This window comes from Coregonus clupeaformis, chromosome 40, assembly GCF_020615455.1.
Source record: "Coregonus clupeaformis isolate EN_2021a chromosome 40, ASM2061545v1, whole genome shotgun sequence".
Lineage (NCBI taxonomy): Eukaryota > Metazoa > Chordata > Actinopteri > Salmoniformes > Salmonidae > Coregonus > Coregonus clupeaformis.
In genome coordinates, this window is record NC_059231.1 from 33087420 (window position 1) to 33106035 (window position 18616).

The 18616-nt window shown below is 44.0% G+C and overlaps 1 protein-coding gene across 2 annotated transcripts in view; it reads left to right on the forward strand.

Annotated features, from left to right (window-relative positions):
* Positions 1-18616, forward strand: part of LOC121554996 (TBC1 domain family member 22B) — a 200608-nt gene that overhangs the window by 117240 nt on the left and 64752 nt on the right. For both annotated transcript variants that reach the window (XM_041868747.2, XM_041868746.2), the window contains exon 11: positions 5427-5502. In XM_041868747.2, coding sequence (XP_041724681.1) covers positions 5427-5502 — 76 coding nt within the window. The remainder of the gene's footprint in view (positions 1-5426; positions 5503-18616) is intronic.

Here is an 18616-nt window from a genome sequence, read left to right on the forward strand (position 1 = left end):
CAAAATCTCACGATACATGGCCCCATTCATTCTTTCCTTTACACGGATCAGTCGTCCTGGTCCCTTTGCAGAAAAACAGCCCCAAAGCATGATGTTTCCACACCCATGCTTCACAGTAGGTATGGTGTTCTTTGGATGCAACTCAGCATTCTTTGTCCTCCAAACACGACGAGTTGAGTTTTTACCAAAAAGTTATATTTTGGTTTCATATGACATTCTCCCAATCCTCTTCTGGATCATCCAAATGCACTCTAGCAAACTTCAGACGGGCCTGGACATGTACTGGCTTAAGCAGGGGGACAACGTCTGGCACTGCAGGATTTGAGTCCCTGGCGGCGTAGTGTGTTACTGATGGTAGGCTTTGTTACTTTGGTCCCAGCTCTCTGCAGGTCATTCACTAGGTCCCCCGTGTGGTTCTGGGATTTTTGCTCACCGTTCTTGTGATCATTTTGACCCCACGGGGTGAGATCTTGCGTGGAGCCCCAGATCGAGGGAGATTATCAGTGGTCTTGTATGTCTTCCATTTCCAAATAATTGCTCCCACAGTTGATTTCTTCAAACCAAGCTGCTTACCTATTGCAGATTCAGTCTTCCCAGCCTGGTGCAGGTCTACAATTTTGTTGCTGGCGTCCTTTGACAGCTCTTTGGTCTTGGCCATAGTGGAGTTTGGAGTGTGACTGTTTGAGGTTGTGGACAGGTGTCTTTTATACTGATAACAAGTTCAAACAGGTGCCATTAATACAGGTAACGAGTGGAGGACAGAGGAGCCTCTTAAAGAAGAAGTTACAGGTCTGTGAGAGCCAGAAATCTTGCTTGTTTGTAGGTGACCAAATACTTATTTTCCACCATAATTTGCAAATAAATTCATTACAAATCCTACAATGTGATTTTCTGGATTTTTTTTTTGCTAATCTTTTTAAGTGGGAGAACTTGCACAATTGGTGGCTGACTAAATACTTTTTTTCCCCACTGTATAAGCAAGCAGGAAGGGAGGGCTCTGGAGGTCTAAATGGCCCTCTGTTACACTCATGTCTAAATACAGCAACGGAGTCTGGCCTGAGAAATGAGCAGCATACAGCGAATTCAGATTCCACTCTTAGACCCGGTACTGCTGTGTCAGCCATTGAAATATAAGTTCTATGTGTCATCCTACGTGAAATCCTTGTCCTTGTGTATTCTACATAGTGTATTATTTTCTTGAAGTAGCTTCTTATAGCTGGGCTGTACAGTAGCACAGGGAGGTCACAGTGAAGGGAGGGGTGATGGTAGGCCAAGGTTTCTCTCTGTCTCTCTCGCTCTCTCTTTATCTCTGTCTCCCCACCCTCTATCTTTCTCCCTCTCTCCATCTCTCTCCCCCACTGTCAGTAGTGTGTTGTATCCAGAGCCACTCCTGTATTCATGGCCACAACACTCAGGCCCCAGAACGCTCACTGCAGGATGCACAGCTAGCTGAGCCTGAAGGTCGGTTAATGTCTCTCGCTCTCTGTCTCGCTCCCTCTGTCTCTCGCTCCCTCTTTCTCTCGCTCCCTCTGTCTCTCGCTCCCTCTGTCTCTCGCTCCCTCTGTCTCTCGCTCTCTGTTTCTCGCTCGCTCTCCATCTCGCCTTGTCCTTGCATCTCTCTCTACAAGTGCAACACATCAGCAGCATAGCCACACTCCCGCCATAGTACTTCCCATGGTTCAGAATGCAGGCACGCATGCACACACACAGGCAGGCACACACACAGACAGACGCACACACACACATACACACACTTGTAGTAACTTAAACTTACAGAGACTCAGCCTATGATTTAATCATTTAGAGTTTCGTAAATTGGGGAAAATGCCACCGACAGAGAGGGCTGCCTTGCTTCTAGCTCTTAGGAAACTTTGCAGTATTTTTTATTTTTTATGTATTATTTCTTACATTATTAGCCCAGAAAATTGTTTGTGTTATTACATACAGCCGGGAAGAACTATTGGCTATCAGAGCGGCGGTAACTCACCAGCACTACCAGCATTACGACCAGGAATATGACTTTCCCGAAGCGGATCCGTTGTTCGCACTCCTCAGGGCAATTGAACTGATTCCAGAGGCCAACCCAAAACAACGCCGGAGGAGAGGTACTTGGAGCGGCCTTCTAGTCCGACTTAGGAGGCGTGCACACCACCCACCGCTTCTGAGTATATTACTCGCTAATGTACAGTCTCTGCATAATAAAGTTGACGAGCTCAGGGCGAGGGTTTCTTTCCAGGGGATGGTAACATACTCTGTTTCACGGAAACATGTCTCTCTCAGGATATACTGTCCGAGTCGGTCCAGCCAGTTGGGTGCTCAGTTCATCGCGCAGACAGGAATAAATATCTCTTCGGGAAGCAGAAGGGCGGAGGTGTATGTTTTATGATTAACGACATAGTGTAATTGTGATAACATACAGGAACTCAAGTCCTTTGGTTCACCCGACCTAGAATACCTCACAATCAAATGCCGACCGTGTATATCTCCCCTCAAGCCGATACCACGACGGCCCTCAAAGAACTTCACTGGAGTTTATGCAAACTGGAAACCACATATCCTGAGGCTGCATTTATTGTAGCTGGGGATTTTAACAAAGGTTTCTGAAGTTCTATCAACACATCGACTGCAGTGCTGCTAAAACACTCGACCACTGCTACTCCAAATACCGGGATGCATACAAGGCCCTCCCCCGCCCACCTTTCGGAAAATCTGACCACAACTCCATTTTGCTCCTCCCTTCCTATAGGCAGAAACTCAAACAGGAAGTACCTGTGCAAAGGACTATTCAACGCTGGTCTGACATGTACCCAAGAAAGCAAAGGTAACTGAACTAAATGACTATCGCCCCGTAGCACTCACTTCTGTCATCATTAAGTGCTTTGAGAGACTAGTCAAGGATCATATCACCTCTACCTTACCTGCCACCCTAGACCCACTTCAATTTACTTACCGCCCCAATAGATCCACAGATGATGCAATTGCCATCACACTGCACACTGCCCTATCCCATCTGGACAAGAGGAATACCTATGTAAGAATGCTGTTCATTGACTATAGCTCAGCATTCAACACCATAGTACCCTCCAAGCTCATCATTAAGCTCGAGGCCCTGGGTCTGAACCGCACCCTGTGCAACTGGGTCCTGGACTTCCTAACGGGCCACCCCCAGGTGGTGAAGTTAGGAAACAACACCTCCACTTCGCTGATCCTCAACACTGGGGCCCCACAAGGGTGCATGCTCAGTCCCTTCCTGTACTCCCTGTTCACCCATGACTGCGTGGCCAAGCACGCCTCCAACTCAATCATCAAGTTTGCAGACGACACAACAGTAGTAGGCTTGATTGCCAACAATGACGAGACAGCCTACAGGGAGGAGGTGAGGGCTCTGGTAGTGTGGTGCCAGGAAAATAACATCTCACTCAATGTCAACAAAACAAAGGAGATGATCGTTGACTTCAGGAAACAGCAGCGGGAGCACCCCCGTATCCACATCGACGGGACTGCAGTGGAGAAGGTGGAAATTTTCATGTTCCTCTGCGTACACATCACTGACAAACTGAAATGGTCCACCCACACAGACAGTGTGGTGAAGGTGCAACAGTGCCTCTTCAACCTCAGGAGGCTGAAGAAATGTGGCATGGCACCTAAAACCACAAACTTTTACATTAGAGGGTGATTTGGTCTGCCCAACGCATCTCCGGGGGCAAACTACCAGCCCTCCAGGACACCTGCAGCACCTGATGTCACAGGAAGGCCAAAAAGATCATCAAGGACAACAACCACCCGAGCCACTGCCTGTTCACCCCGCTATCATCCAGAAGGCGAGGTCAGTACAGGTGCATCAAAGCTGGGACCGAGAGAATGAAAAACAGCTTTTATCTCAAGGCCATCAGACTGTTAAATAGCCATCACTAGCACATTAGAGGCTGCTGCCTATATACATATATTAGAAATCACTGGCCACTTTAATAAATGGAACACTAGTCACTTTAATAATGTTAACATATCTTGCATTACTCATATATACTGTATTCTATACTATTCTACTGTATCTTAGTCTATGCCGCTCTGACATTGCTCGTCCATATATTTATTTATATATTCTTCATTCCATTGCTTTACTTGGATGTGTGTGTTTTGGGTATATGTTGTGAAATTGTTAGATATTACTTGTTAGATATTACTGCACTGTCAGAGCTAGAAACACAAGCATTTCGCTTCACCCGCAATAACATCTGCTAAACACGTGTATGTGACCAATAAAAGTTGATTTGATTTTAAATGCAAGGTAGATCCAAGGCCTGCTGTGAGGCTGTTGCTTTTCGTCCATGAAGCCCTTAATCAAATAAGAAACGATTTGATTACTTAAATGTACTTTAGGATAAAAACTGGGCTTGTCTGTACATGTCAAATGAACATGATTTTCTCCACTATGTAAAGTCCACTTCCAATGACAGATTGTACATTAGGACTTTTCCATTTCCAATTCCTGTTTGCCTATGTTATTAGCACACCCATAAGCACTCTCTAAATGGAGCTTGTTTAATAAAGCTGATCTTACATGTCCCCAGTAGATGGATACCCTCTTCACCATGCTATAAGGAGACATCATTAGCTCTTCAAAAGGTATAATCTATTCATACTGTGGCTAAAGGCGACATCAATGGATGCGTAATGGTCTTAGCTCTTCAAAGAACTGTCATCTATTCATACTGTGGCTAAAGGTAACATCATTGCATGTATAATGGTCTCAGTACTTTTAATAGGAACTGAACCAAAAAACGACTTCTCTGGTTGAAAAGCAGCCTATGTGGCATCGGTAGTAGTCATAAACATATATTCTGTTCCCAAAACAGTCAAATGTAGTAATGAGGAGGAGGAAAACGGATGCAAAATCAGTGAGTTCAGCCCCCCTTTAAGCCCTGCTGTCTGATATTTGCATTTAGACTGTAAATGTTGCATTTAATCTCCTGTCAGCATGTGTTTAGTGGTTGAGAGGAGAGCTCACCTCTCCTTCTCCTGTTCTCACTCTCTCTGTCTCTGTGTGTGTGTGTGTGTGTGTGTGTGTGACCTCCCTTTCCCTTCAAAATGGCCACAGGGTGATCACAAGCTGTGGTAGCTAGCTGCTCACCCTTGAATGAGACTATGTGTATGCTCTGTGTGTTAGTGTCCCTCAGGTAGTATACACAGTTGTTTGTTCATTTGTCATCATTACTATTCCTCACACAAATCCTCTTTTTCTTTACTGAAGTACATGAGTGTTTGAAGCAACAGTTTGGTACAACAGTCTTGTCTCTGTTTTTAAATCAAATCGATAATAGTGCTGCCATCACCCCTAGTAAGTCAGGCCTCACCAATAAATATCTCTCTCTCTCGCTCTCTCTCTCTTTCTCTTTCTTTCTTTTCTGTCCATCTCTCCAATCAAGGACAACTACACATTTGCCCAGCCGGGGATCCAAAAGAAAGTCAAGGCTCTGGAGGAGTTGGTCAGCAGGATCGATGGTGAGTGCTCCCTCTCTCCTCTCTATCCTTGCTCTCTCTCTCCTCTTCTCCTCTCTCTCTCTCTTCTTCTGCTCTCTCTCTCTCTCTCTCTCTCTCTCTCTCTCTCTCTCTCTCTTCTTCTCCTCTCTCCCTTTCTCTCTCTTCCTCTCAGCTCTCCTGTCCTCTCTCTCTCTCTCTCTCTCCCCTCTCCTTTCCTGTGTTCCTTTCCCTCTTCCCCTCCATCTTTCTCACCCCTCCCTCCCCTTGTGCTCTCGCTCTTTCTATCTCCCTCATTCGATCTGTACAGTTTCCGGAATGGAAATCCTGTCTCTGAGCACACCCCTACGTCCTATCTCTCTCTCTCTTTGTCTGTCCATCTGTCTGTCTGACCATATCTCTCTTCCTGTCTGTCAGAATGACAATTAGTCTATCCATCTGTCAGAGTAATCGCACGCACACACAAACACACACACACACACACACACCCTGACTGCTGTGTGTCATCCCCAATCAGCGGCGGGTCAGTATGGCCTTTAACAGAGCAGTGGCTGGCTGGCGTCTAGTCCGCCGGGGGAAGCTGGAGCCACCAGAGCATGAGCTCCTCTCATTACTTTAGATTACAGAGGTGTAATCAGAATTCACTGGCCATCCGCTCCTCCCGCCATCTCCTCACAGAGCAGGATAAGGCCAGGGTGGGGCCTCCCGAGTGGCGCAGTGGTCTAAGGCACTGCATCGCAGTGCTAGCTGTGCCAATAGAGGTCCTGGTTCGAGTCCAGGCTCTGTCGAGGCCGGCCGCGACCGGGAGACCCCTGGGGCGGCGCACAATTGGCCCAGCGTCGTCCAGGTTAGGGGAGGGTTTGGCCGGCAGGGGTATTCTTGTCCCATCGCGCAATAGCGACTCCTGTGGCGGGCCGGGCGCAGTGCACGCTGACACGTTCGCCAGGTGTACGGTGTTTCCTCCGACACATTGGTGCGGCTGGCTTCCGGGTTAAGCCGGCATTGTATCAAGAAGCAGTGCGGCTCGGTTGTGTTTCGGAGGACACACGGCTCTCGACCTTCGCCTCTCCCGAGTCCATACGGGAGTTGCAGCGATGGGACAAGACTGTAACTACCCATTGGATATCATGAAAATTGGGGAGAAAAAGGGGTACAATTATAAAATATGGAGGGAGACCGGTCCCTGCACTGCACAAAGCCAGACCAGGACCAGACCTATACTTTCTTTACATTAGAGAGGTGTAATCAGGATTCAGTGGACATCTTCTTACAGAACAGGGACAGAGACAGAGCCCTGCACTGAACGCAGTCAGCCCAGTTCTAGACCCAGATTCATCAACCCCAGACCTAACGCTATACCCTACTGCCAGATCTAGCCCAGCCCCATGCCCCATCTGTATACCCTAGCCCCAGACCAAGGCATTTGTATTCCAAATTTCTGACGTCTCTGCTCAGTTTGGACTTGGCTATATTTAACAACCAAATTTATGCAGGGAGGGAAATTGAGACTAGATAAATGTCTTTAGGTCGCATGTTAGATTTACCCACTCTGGAGTAAGAAAGAGACTGTTCTTAAACAGAGATTGAACTTTACCAGTCCTCCTTGAGAACTTCAGTTCTTTCTCTCTTTATCGTTTTGAGTTTCCAGTGTTGAAATCCCATCTCCATTTTCTTGATCCTACAGTACACGTCTACTGTAAATTACCGGTAAATACTTATAAATGAACCATACTTTGCCAGGAATTTACATTTATTACTGTGACATGTTTGGTGGCCTTTTCTCCGTTGACTTGTAACAGAGAAGGTAGCCTAGTGGTTAATAGCGTTGGGCCAGTAACCAAAAGAGTGCTGGTTTGAATCCCAGAGCCGACTAGGTGAAAAATCTCTCTGTGCCCTTGAGCAAGGCATTTAACCCTAATTGTTCCTGTAAGTCGCTCTGGATAAGAGCATCTGCTAAATGACTCAAATGTAAAATGTTTTTTTTTACAATTTAACATATCGCTCATTAACTCAACACACAGCTCCTTAAAGGTTTGAACCCAATAGACACACGCATGCACGCGCACACTTATACATACACACACACACACACACGCACACACACACACACACAGGTCTCCTCATAAGTTTGAACCAACGCTATAAGCAAAGTCTGTAGTTTCTCATTGTAATTAGAGACAAGTTTTCTCCCAGGAATGAGTCTCCTGCCTTCTAAGAATCCCAATGTGTTAATTAATCTGGCATTAAAATGGCACCCTATCCTGTATATAGTGCAATACTTTTGACCAGAGCCCTAATGATGCCCCCTATGGGCCCTGGTCAAATGTAGCACACTAAATAGGGAATAGCGTGCTGTTTGGGACACAGGCAATCTGTTAATTGACTGTGGTTAAATACTTCTGATGTTCCCCATAATGTCCATGCTTTGTCATTCAAATGCTTCTCATTAACGTTAGGCTCTAATGGTGTTCTCACTGTTCTCATCATGAATACTGAACAGAAGCCCTTATCAAATGGCTCCTTTGTAGTGCAGTCTTGTTCTTGACTAACCTTCACATTGTTAGACTCCAGAGTCCCACTCATGTCACATTGAACTGTATTCATCTCTAATCAGGGGGGACTAAATGTCTTGCGTCTCACATTCAAATGGTTGGTGTGGAAGTAGGAGAGAATGCTGCTGAGAGAGTGAGAGTCAATGAAATATAACAATTTATATTTGAGAGGGCTGTGGTGCTTTAGTGGTTTTGAAAGGGCTAGGGAGAGGAGAGCAGAGAGAGAGACAGTTTAGGGTGAACACTTCTGTTGTATGAGTTATGATGGTTTGATTGGATCTCATGTCAAGGGAATGTGTTGTATAATTTTGTTCTGCTTTCATGTCATTGTGTTGTCTCCTGCAGCAGACTAATGATAGACTGAGGGAAAGTGCACAAAATAAGGAGAGTAAAAGACAGAGAGAGAGCACAATAAATTAGGTGTGAGGAGACAGAAATTAGTTAAAGATTTGTCTTCCTCTTGAATTCCTGTATTCATTGGTTGGTTGGTGGGTTTTTGTTCGTTCGCGTGTGTGTTCGTTCGCGTCTATTTGTTTGCGTGTGTGTGTCAGACCTGGGTTCAAATACTATATTGGGCATTTTAATTACTTTCAAAGACATTTGGAAGTAAGTATTTTGATATTTATTTTATTTTTAAACACATGTAGTTGCATATGGGAATGTATTTGGAAATACACTTGGAAAGTATTGGCATGCATTTGAACATATTCAAATACATAGTATTTATATAAATATTGAAATACTCCCTTTTTTCTTTTTTTAACCTTTTTTTCAACAGGGAGTCATGCTGAGACCAATGTGTCTTTCTCAGATGAGACCTACATAAATATACACTTTACACGTTAATAATACACATCAATATTCACATCAATACACTAAAAGCGAAACACAATCATAGAAAACAAACAATCAGCCTTTTCAATTGCCCTAGAGGCACCAATTCATCCAATTTTAGAGAACCTTGGACAAGTAAGCAGCAAAAAAAACTAAAAGCAGATTTACCTAACTCAGTGGAGATCGAAGGGATCTCCAGAGTTACCCATTCCTGAGACCGAGTCTGGTTTCTCGTAAGTCTGTAAGTTAACCATGTAAGGTACGTAAGTTTATGCAGCAGGGCTTTATAAACAAAAAGAGTGCAAGGCATCGATCTACGAGACTACGAGAATGCAGTGATGTGTACCGAACCCATCGCCTATAATAAAGCGTAGTACATTATGATAAATCTGCATAGAGGTGTATGTAAAAATTTAAATAAAAAATGCAGATAGAACAACATTGTTTATATGGACAGTAAAAAGTACAGGACCTAATATAGATCCCTGTGGGACACCTTTCGTAATATTAATGAAAGCTGACTTAACACCATCAGAAAAACACAGTGTCCTGTCTTTTAAGTAATTTTCTAACCAATTACATGATGCCGACTGTAGACAATTTTTGAATCAATAAAGAGTGGTCAACAGTATCCTCTTATCCATACCCTTTACCACATAATTTAACACCAAGGTTGCAGCAGAGATGGTGCTATGACCCGGCATGAAACCAGACTGATGAACACTTAGAATACATCTTGTAGCTAGGAAGTATCTAAGTTGACAATTGATTAATAGAAGGTTTTCAGGGCTCAACATTAAGGCTTGTCCGCTTGTCCGGGGCAAGTTTTAAAAAAATAGTTGGAGAACCAGAATATAGATTTCAGTAAAAAAAAATCACAATATCAAACAATTACTCTGATCAGAATTGGATCAGGCAGTGCCGCAGGGCAGTGCATGGTTGACATTCTGAGTAAATTGTCTACAGTGAGGAAAAAAAGTATTTAGTCAGCCACCAATTGTGCAAGTTCTCCGACTTAAAAAGATGAGAGAGGCCTGTAATTTTCATCATAGGTACACGTCAACTATGACAGACAAAATGAGAAAAAAAATCCAGAAAATCACATTGTAGGATTTTTTATGAATTTATTTGCAAATTATGGTGGAAAATAAGTATTTGGTCAATAACAAAAGTTTCTCAATACTTTGTTATATACCCTTTGTTGGCAATGACACAGGTCAAACGTTTTCTGTAAGTCTTCACAAGGTTTTCACACACTGTTGCTGGTATTTTGGCCCATTCCTCCATGCAGATCTCCTCTAGAGCAGTGATGTTTTGGGGCTGTCGCTGGGCAACACGGACTTTCAACTCCCTCCAAAGATTTTCTATGGGGTTGAGATCTGGAGACTGGCTAGGCCACTCCAGGACCTTGAAATGCTTCTTACGAAGCCACTCCTTCGTTGCCCGGGCGGTGTGTTTGGGATCATTGTCATGCTGAAAGACGCAGCCACGTTTCATCTTCAATGCCCTTGCTGATGGAAGGAGGTTTTCAGTCAATCTCACGATACATGGCCCCATTCATTCTTTCCTTTACACGGATCAGTCGTCCTGGTCCCTTTGCAGAAAAACAGCCCCAAAGCATGATGTTTCCACACCCATGCTTCACAGTAGGTATGGTGTTCTTTGGATGCAACTCAGCATTCTTTGTCCTCCAAACACGACGAGTTGAGTTTTTACCAAAAAGTTCTATTTTGGTTTCATCTGACCATATGACATTCTCCAAAACCTCTTCTGGATCATCCAAATGCACTCTAGCAAACTTCAGACGGGCCTGGAAATGTACTGGCTTAAGCAGGGGGACACGTCTGGCACTGCAGGATTTGAGTCCCTGGCGTCCCACGTCCCACGTCCCTCTGCAGGTCATTCACTAGGTCCCCCTGTGTGGTTCTGGGATTTTTGCTCACCGTTCTTGTGATCATTTTGACCCCACGGGGTGAGATCTTGTGTGGAGCCCCAGATCGAGGGAGATTATCAGTGGTCTTGTATGTCTTCCATTTCCTAATAATTGCTCCCACAGTTGATTTCTTCAAACCAAGCTGCTTACCTATTGCAGATTCAGTCTTCCCAGCCTGGTGCAGGTCTACAATTTTGTTTCTGGTGTCCTTTGACAGCTCTTTGGTCTTGGCCATAGTGGAGCTTGGAGTGTGACTGTTTGAGGTTGTGGACAGGTGTCTTTTATACTGATAACAAGTTCAAACAGGTGCCATTAATACAGGTAACGAGTGGAGGACAGAGGAGCCTCTTAAAGAAGAAGTTACAGGTCTGTGAGAGCCAGAAATCTTGCTTGTTTGTAGGTGACCAAATACTTATTTTCCACCATAATTTGCAAATAAATTCATTACAAATCCTACAATGTGATTTTCTCGATTTTTTTTCCTCAATTTGTCTGTCATAGTTGACGTGTACCTATGATGAAAATTACAGGCCTCTCTCATCTTTTTAAGTGGGAGAACTTGCACAATTGGTGGCTGACTAAATACTTTTTTTCCCCACTGTATATTCCTATGTGCTATAACACATTTCTATAAATAAGTTATATTTACACAAAGCAAGAGAACAATATAGACAGAGCTAAAAGTCTCACCAAAGTAGCACAAAATATCCTGTCAGAATTATACATTTTTTCTCTCTCCATTTGATATGACTTGGCCTACTATGCCTTTTTCAGTTTAATTCTCCTGCCACGCTTTTTCATGATCAAGCAATGAATGAATCTAACAGAGTGCTAGGCTATCTCAAAGTTTTGTTGTTTTTGAATAACCCCAAAACATGGGAGGCTTACGGTAATAATGAGAGAGAGAGAAGAAACAATAGCAATATATAAAAATCGAATGAGAAATTTGAACAAACCTTGTAGTTGAGCAAAGCATTATTAGACAGAAATGAAGCGAGGCCAGAAAAACCAAACAACCAAAAGCCTAATCCTACTAATTAAAATATCATAAAAGCAATAAGACACATTCAAATTATGAAGTGTATTTTCCAAACTATTTTAGTGTTTCATGTCCTAAAGTTGCAGCTTTTAAATGGGAATAATTATGAAAGTCGAAGTCTATGCTATTCTCATTCACAGATTTATTTTGCATGACAAACAATACCAAGATTGAAAAATCCAACGAGGAGTCAAAAACTTAGGCTACAGCTGAGGAATGCTTATGAAATAAATGTGTAGTTGTCCTATGTCTATTTCTATATTATTCTAGCAATGTGTAACCTACCTATAACGCATATAGTAGCCTAGGCCTAATAAGAGACGTTTCAAATTTTCCAGTTCTGAGGAGAGCAGAGTTGCTCTGCAGTCCATGATGATTTACAACCCATCACAAGACGCACAGCCAGCGAGGCTCGTCAATGTCATAATTCTTCTCATCCTTCCCATAGCATGCCAGCCAAATGTGTAGCAGTATTTCTTCTTAAAAAAAAAAATGTTTTTAATTATTTTGGATGGCATGCTATGGAGACCTAGACAACCAGGTAGGGGAGTTCCTTATTAATCAGGGACCTTAATTCATCAATTAAGTACAAGGGAGGAGTGAAAACCCACAGACACTCGGCCCTCCGTGGAACGAGTCTGACACGTGGTCTATAATAATAATATGCCATTTAGCAGACGCTTTTATCCAAAGCGACTTACAGTCATGTGCGCATACATTTTTACGTATGGGTGGTCCTGGGGATCGAACCCACTACCCTGGCGTTACAAGCGCCATGCTCTACCAATTGAGCTATAGTCTATGGGCAAGCGCCAAAAATTATACTTCACTCATTTTCAGTCACACTTTTGGCCGATGATGTTACGGACCGTTTTGTTTTGTGACTTCAGCTTTCGGACAAGCTAAACATTTTCATGTCAAGCCCTGGTTGTTGAAATGAAAACAGATTTACTAGAAGTTGACTGATCTTCCAACGAGCCAACTGGAGGCTGGGAGAGGGAATAGCAGTCGACTGACTGCCCAGGGTCAATTAAACCACCATTTCTTAAAATAAAAAGCCTGCAGAGATAAAATGCTGAAAGCATCACTTATCTCATTTTTCTCAGTAATGATGCCAGAGTCTGACACAACTTGCTTATGCAGGGAAGGAGAGGAATTTCCATGCTTCAGTGCATTAACTGTTTTCCAAAATATAGACTAATCACCAGCAGAGTCTGTGATAGAACTTAGAAAGTAGCTTGATTTAGCTTTCTTAATTTAGGAAGTACATCTATTTCTGCATTTATATATTTATTTCTTCATCTAGGAAGTACATGCATTTGAACCAGGTCTGTTTGGTATTTTAAATAATGTATTTGGAAATATGTTTTTGAAAAGACTTTAAAGTAGTAGGCTATTTATAGGAAATTATTTGAAAATACTTCCAATAGATGTAGTTGATTTGGCCCACAAATACTCAAATACACAGGAAATAACTATTTAAATAACAAATAATCAAATACAGGTGCGTGTGCAAATCATTATGTGTGTTTGCCTTCAGAAAGTATTCAGACCCCTTGACTTTTTCAAAATTTTGTTACATTTCAGCCTTATTCTAAAATGGATTTAAAAAAAATAAAAAATCCTCAGCAATCTTCACACAATACCCCCTAATGACAAAGCGAAAACAGGTTTTTAGACATTTTTGCTAATTTATTAAAAATAAAAAACATAAATACCTTATTTACATACAGTGGGGAAAAAAAGTATTTAGTCAGCCACCAATTGTGCAAGTTCTCCCACTTAAAAAGATGAGAGAGGCCTGTAATTTTCATCATAGGTACACGTCAACTATGACAGACAAATTGAGAAAAAAAAATCGAGAAAATCACATTGTAGGATTTTTTATGAATTTATTTGCAAATTATGGTGGAAAATAAGTATTTGGTCACCTACAAACAAGCAAGATTTCTGGCTCTCACAGACCTGTAACTTCTTCTTTAAGAGGCTCCTCTGTCCTCCACTCGTTACCTGTATTAATGGCACCTGTTTGAACTTGTTATCAGTATAAAAGACACCTGTCCACAACCTCAAACAGTCACACTCCAAACTCCACTATGGCCAAGACCAAAGAGCTGTCAAAGGACACCAGAAACAAAATTGTAGACCTGCACCAGGCTGGGAAGACTGAATCTGCAATAGGTAAGCAGCTTAGTTTGAAGAAATCAACTGTGGGAGCAATTATTAGGAAATGGAAGACATACAAGACCACTGATAATCTCCCTCGATCTGGGGCTCCACGCAAGATCTCACCCCGTGGGGTCAAAATGATCACAAGAACGGTGAGCAAAAATCCCAGAACCACAAGGGGGGACCTAGTGAATGACCTGCTGAGAGCTGGGACCAAAGTAACAAAGCCTACCATCAGTAACACACTACGCCGCCAGGGACTCAAATCCTGCAGTGCGAGACGTGTCCCCCTGCTTAAGCCAGTACATGTCCAGGCCCGTCTGAAGTTTGCTAGAGTGCATTTGGATGATCCAGAAGAGGATTGGGAGAATGTCATATGTCATATGGTCAGATGAAACCAAAATAGAACTTGTCGTGTTTGGAGGACAAAGAATGCTGAGTTGCATCCAAAGAACACCATACCTACTGTGAAGCATGGGGGTGGAAACATCATGCTTTGGGGCTGTTTTTCTGCAAAGGGACCAGGACGACTGATCCGTGTAAAGGAAAGTATGAATGGGGCCATGTATCGTGTGATTTTGAGTGAAAACCTCCTTCCATCAGCAAGGGCATTGAAGATGAAACGTGGCTGGGTCTTTCAGCATGACAATGATGCCAAACACACCGCCCGGGCAACGAAGGAGTGGCTTCGTAAGAAGCATTTCAAGGTCCTGGAGTGGCCTAGCCAGTCTCCAGATCTCAACCCCATAGAAAATCTTTGGAGGGAGTTGAAAGTCCGTGTTGCCCAGCGACAGCCCCATAACATCACTGCTCTAGAGGAGATCTGCATGGAGGAATGGGCCAAAATACCAGCAACAGTGTGTGAAAACCTTGTGAAGACTTACAGAAAACGTTTGACCTGTGTCATTGCCAACAAAGGGTATATAACAAAGTATTGAGAAACTTTTGTTATTGACCAAATACTTATTTTCCACCATAATTTGCAAATAAATTCATAAAAAATTCTACAATGGGATTTTCTGGATTTTTTTTCCTCATTTTGTCTGTCATAGTTGACGTGTACCTATGATGAAAATTACAGGCCTCTCTCATCTTTTTAAGTGGGAGAACTTGCACAATTGGTGGCTGACTAAATACTTTTTTGCCCCACTGTAAGTATTCTCAGACCCTTTGCTAAGACTGTTTCCATTGATCATCCTTGAGATATTTCTACAACGTGATTGGAGTCCACCTGTGGTAAATTCAATTGATTCGACATGATTTGGAAAGGCACACACCTGTCTATATAAGGTCCCTCAGTTGACAGTGCATGTCAGAGCAAAAACCAAGCCATGAGGTGAAAGGAATTGTCCATAGAGCTCCAAGACAGGATTGTGTCAAGGCACAGATCTGGGGAAGGGTACAAAAACATTTCTGCAGCATTGAAGGTCCCCAAGAACTCAGTAGCCTCCATCATTCTAGAATGGAAGAAGTTCGGAGCCACCAAGACTCTTCTTAGAGCTGGCTGCCCGGCCAAACTGAGCATTCGGGGGAGAATGGCCTTGGTCAGGGAGGTGACCAAGAACCCGATCGTCATTCCAGAGTACCTCTGTGGAGATGGGAGAACCTTCCAGAAGGACAACCATCTCTGCAGCACCACCAATCAGGCCATTATGGTAGAGTGGCCAGACGGAAACCACTCTTCAGTAAAAGGCACATGACAGCCCGCTTGGAGTTTGCCAAAAGGCACCTAAAGGACTCTCAGACCATGAGAAACAAGATTCTCTGGTCTGATGAAACCAAGATTGAACTCTTGGCCTGAATGCCAAGCGTGACGTCTGGAGGAAACCTGGCACCATCCCTACGGTGAAGCATGGTGGTGACAGCATCATGCTGTGGGGATGTTTTTCAGCGACAGGGACTGGGAGACTAGTCAGGATCGAGGGGAAGATGTACAGAGCGCAAAGTACAGAGAGATCCTTGATGAAAACCTGCTCCAGAGGGCTCAGGAGCTCGGACTGGGGCAAAGGTTCACCTTCCAACAGGACAACGACCCTAAGCACACAGCCAGGACAACGCAGGAATGGCTTCGGGACAAGTCTCTGAATGTCCTGGAGTGGCCCAGCCATAGCCTGGACTTTAACACGATCTAAAATCTCAGGAGAGACCTGCAATTGCTGTGCAGCGACACTCCCCATCCAACCTGACAGAGCTTGAGGATCTGCAGAGATACAGGTGTGCCATGCTTGTAGCGTCATAACCAATAAGACTCAGGCTGTATTCGCTGCCAAAAGAGCTTCAACAAAGTACTGATTAAAGGGTCTGAATACTTATGTAAATGTGATATTTCCGTTTTTAATTTTTAATAAATTTGCAACAATTTCTAAAAACCTGTTTTCGCTTTGTCATTATGGGGTATTGTGTGTAGATTGATGAGGAATTTTTTAAAAATAATTAATCAATTTACAATGAGGCTGTAACGTAACAAAATGTGGAAAAAGTCAAGGGGTCTGAATACTTTCCGAATGCACTGTATATGCGTGTGAGCATGAGTTGGTGTGGATTGATTTCCACCTCTGCGTAACTAGATCCATTAGGGCTGTTCCAAGGGAGATGTAAAACAGCACCACTCTGCTAGCTGATTAAACCTGACACAGGACATGGCTCCAAGAGGGTCGTTGTGGGATAATAGCACAGTGTAACAACAGTCCTACAAAGCCCCAGAGTGACTTAAAAAAAACACATAACCACCATTCAACACTGGAATTTACATCTTGAAAAGAGGAAGCTGTTCAGAGAGCAGCAGGGCACAAGAAGGAAAAAAGAGAGAAAAGGGAAAGAGAAAGGTAGAGGAGGAGCCAGTGAAGGAGAGAGAAAGAAAAAGGGAAGAGGAGAAGAAAGCATCAGATGCAACAGCTGTGGTGAAGAGAGAGATCAGTGCCCTTGCTACATTCCCTTCCTTCAGAGACACATATCAAGCCTTAGTCTCTTCCTCTATGTGGTACACCAGCCAGGTTGTATTTAATCCTATTATCACTGCGTAGTGTTTCCCCTACCATAGTCTCTGATGTGATAAGGTGTGTGTTAGCCAGGGCTGGAGGTGTACGACTGAGAGATGGGCTGGCCAGATTGGTTCTACTTGGTGGGCCGGGGCCCTGATGTTCAGACATGCTCCTGAAGCTCTCCTCTGGCTCTTCAGCCATATGGCTCTGCTCTGCTCTGTCAGGTGACAGAAAGGAAGGAGCTAGCTTAGCGCCACAGGGACATGACAGAACCCGACCAGCCTGCCAGCCCTGCCTGACATAATGTCTGTAGGCACAAGGGAGAGACTGGACGTGACAGAGAAAGATGGGAGGGGAAGGAGGGCGTGGAGGTGGTGTGAGCGGTAGAGAGAGAGACCTAAACTGTCCCTCACTCGTGATGCTTTCAGCCATGAACTTGAGCAAAGACACATTGTGGTCATACAGCTGAATAGCCACATCATGCTTGAACATCAACCACAATATCTGCCCAGACTGTACACTGTAGGAATACTGCAATGATACTAGATACTAATGATGCTGCATTTTATAGGACTTTTCAAGGTGCTTTACGTGTTAACAGTGTGATGGTGAACTGACCTCACCTTGCATTGTCCTTTGCGGTGATGCTGATAGATGGAATTGCTGATCAAATCGGTGATGATATGACAAACTGATCTCCACCTGATGATGATAATACAGAAGCTGATCTGTATTGTTGTGATATATGGACTTACACCAGAGTCTTGTATTACCTGATACTTTAGCTGATACAGTCAATTTGACCACCAGGCACTGAGAGGAGGGTATGGGAGAGGAGAGGTAGGGGAGTGGTGCTGATCTCACCCCAGTGTCTGATTGCATTAATGCTTCGTCCCGTCCTACCCTGTGACTCGTCTGCTCTCTGTCAGCGGCTCAGGTCCGTCCTTCAGTCTCTCGCTCTCTGCCCTTCAGCCCAAACACTGCCAGCTCACCTGCCTTTATCTCCCTCAAACAGAGAGCAAAGGAGAGAGAGCAGAGTAGAGCGAGCAAGTGGAGAGAAAAGCACAGACACAGAGCAGGGAAAGAGAGAGCAGAGATAGAAGAGAGGGAGACAGAACAGAGGGGAATAGAGAGAGAGCGGGAGAGCACAGCCCTGCCTGGACCCTCCACCACCCCACACTTGCCTCAAATCGACAGGGGTGGAGAGAACTGTTTGGCACGATGCCTCAAGAACTCTCCCTTTTCTCTGCCTCTGTGTAGCGCTAGGTCCATACTGTACATTAACCTATATAACAGAGAGCATAGTCTAGGCTCTCTGACTAGTCCCCGCATAATTTAGCGGAGGAATGAACGTTCAACCTCCAATAGGCACCGATATTCCCCTGACGAATCAACAACACATTTTGGTGAGCGACCCGTCTGGGGTCAAAACAACCACCCTGCTTCTTTTAGTACAGGGGTAGGCAACCCTGGTCCTGCAGTGCCGCAGGCAGTTCATGTTTTTGATTTAACCGACCTGGAAGATCAGGTGTGTTGAATTTAGGCAATCAGAAGAGTACATTTTTCACTTCTAACTAAGACCTGGTTTGCATGTAGCCTCTGGGACTGTCATCTGTCCTTCCTTCCTTCC